The 2,637-nt window shown below is 21.0% G+C and overlaps 1 protein-coding gene across 1 annotated transcript in view; it reads left to right on the forward strand.

The window, feature by feature from the left end:
- Positions 1 to 2,637, forward strand: part of LOC117173365 (39S ribosomal protein L37, mitochondrial) — a 26,051-nt gene that overhangs the window by 11,555 nt on the left and 11,859 nt on the right. The window contains exon 3 of the mRNA XM_033361883.1: positions 433 to 660. Coding sequence (XP_033217774.1) covers positions 433 to 660 — 228 coding nt within the window. The remainder of the gene's footprint in view (positions 1 to 432; positions 661 to 2,637) is intronic.

The raw sequence follows: 2,637 nt of genomic DNA on the forward strand, positions 1-2,637 counted from the left end.
TGAACATTAAAAAAACATGCGTTACCTAGAAATATTTTATTTAAAATTATTGCTATTTTTAATTCAAAAAATAAGCTGCGAAATTTTAAATGTTAAAAATAATTTTTGAAACTAATGTCTAATTTTTTTAATTGTAATCAATAAAATATATTTATAAAATAATCAAATTGTTAAAATTTAGGAATTTTACAATTCGGATATTTTATAAATCGGCAATTTTATTATTCTGGAATATTCCAATTCCGGAATTTTATAATTCTGAAATTTTATTATTCGAGAATTGTATTATTCGGACCTTTTCCAAATCGGTATTTTTATTTTTTGGCAATTTTATTATTCACGAATTTGATTATTCGGAATTTTTCAGTCTTCCCAAAATTTCATTATTTTGTTGAAAATTTGGCCATTCATTTATAAATCAATTTCCTTTAGGCTCGAATTTGCCAAACCACTTAGAAAAGTTGTGCCGAAAAACGATGAAACGCATGAGGATTGGCACGATTCTCCCTGTTTAATGTATGGAGACAATGATCTTTTATTAGAGGGACTCCCTCAGGCAAGACTTTTAACAAAAGCTATTCAAATTCAAGATCAACTCCCTGAAAGAGTCGAAACTTTAGTTAAAGATTGTCCCGAAGATGTGAATGATCTCGTTTTGAGGTAAGTAATTCTTTTAATTTAATTCTTTCATTTATTTATAAAATTTATCATTTAAATTGATTCATAATTTTAAAAAAAGTTAAATTTGAAAGGGTGGATTCAAGTTTTCCAATCGGTTATTTTTTCATGGAATTTTTATAAAGTCGAAATTTTTTTAAATTCCAATATAAAATTGAATGACAATGATTCTTTATTTGTAAAAGTAGCTTTTTATTACTGTATTCAACTATTTTGTTGAAATTTTTTTTTTAACTCAATTTTTTTAAATGAAAATTTATTCTGTTTTTTTTTTTTTGTTGAAAAATTATCCTTTCTCATTGGAAATGCAGGTATGTGGTTGAAAATTCATTTGGTTTCTTGAAAAATCTACTTTTTTTTGGTAGAAAATTATTTTTTTGTTGTTGAAAATTCGTGTTTTTGCTTCAAAATTCAACAGTTTGGAATGCTTTCTCTCTCTTGACTGAAAAATCTTTCTTAGTTGAAAATTCAACGCATGTTCTACTGTTTTTTATTAAAAAATTAAAATGTTTTTTATTGAAATACCAATTACTACATTTTTCGATCTCATTGGTTGAAAAAGGAGCATTGGTTAAACATGAATATTTTTAACGCAAAATTTATTTGTTCAATCTCTTTTTTTTTGTTGAAAAATCGTCTTTTTTATAAAAAAATTAATCTTTTTCGTTGAAAATTAATCTCTTTGGTTTTAAATTCAAATATTCTAATTAAAGATTAATCAGTTTTTTTCAAAATTCATCACTTTTTTTGAAAATGTAAGTATTTTTTCAATAATTTTTTCTTTTTGGTTGCAAATTTTTTTTTAGTCGAAAGTTCATGTATTTTGTTGAAAATTCATCAATTTGTTTGAAAAATCATTTTTCTTCTTAAAATTAAATAAGTACATTTTTTGGGTGTAAAACTGTTATTTTTTTTCTTAAAATAAAATTTTTTTGTTAAAATAAAGCTGGTTTCTTAAAAGTAAACCTTTTCTGTTGAAAATTAATTTTTGTAACTGAAGATTTAACTGTTATTACATTTTAGTTTGAATAATAATATTTTTTAGTTTAAAATTCAAATATTTGGCTAAAAATTCATCACTTGTTGAAAATTTCTTGGTTTTTTTTTTGGTGTGAATAATTAATTTCGTTCAATTGAAAAATTTAAATATGCTCTTTATTATTGAAAAATGATCTAGAAAATTCATCTTTTTGGTTAAACATTAATATTTTTAACATAAAATTTACTTATTCAATCTTCTTTTGTTGAAAAATCGATTTTTTTTATAAAAAATTAATCTTCTTCGTTGAAAATTAATCTCTTTAGTTTTAAATTCAAATATTCCGATTAAAGATTAATCAGGTTTTTAAAAGATTTATCACTTTTTTTGAAAATGTAACTATTTTTTTTAATCAGTTTTTTATGGTTGCTAATTACTTTTTACTAACAATGTAAATATTCCTTCATTTTATTCAAATTTTGAATATTTTTTTTTTTCAATTTTTTGTCTTAAAATTAAATTATTTCATTTTTTTTTAATTCTTCTGTTTTTTATGTATTTTATTTGAAAAATTGTTTGTTTTTTTTTGTAGTAAAATTAATTTTTTTAACTGAAAATTTAATTTTTTCAGTTAAAACTTAATCTATTTTGGTTGGTTGAAAATTTTTTTAAAACTAAAAATGTAACTTCCAGTTGAATATTCCATTATTTTAGGTCAAAATTAATCTCATTGGTGAACATTAATATTTTTAACATAAAATTTACTTATTCAATATTTTTTGTTGAAAAATCGTCTTTTTTCATAAAAAATTAATTTTTTTCGTTAAAAATTAATATCTTTGGTTTTAAATTTAAGTATTCCAATTAAGGATTAATCCGTTTTTTTTTAAGATTCATCACTTTGTTTGAAAATGTAACTATTTTTAAAAATTATTTTTTCTTTTTGGTTGCAAATTATTTTTTTCTTTTTTCTTGTGAAT

The sequence above is a fragment of the Belonocnema kinseyi genome, chromosome 5 (assembly GCF_010883055.1).
Source record: "Belonocnema kinseyi isolate 2016_QV_RU_SX_M_011 chromosome 5, B_treatae_v1, whole genome shotgun sequence".
In the NCBI taxonomy this organism is placed as follows: domain Eukaryota; kingdom Metazoa; phylum Arthropoda; class Insecta; order Hymenoptera; family Cynipidae; genus Belonocnema; species Belonocnema kinseyi.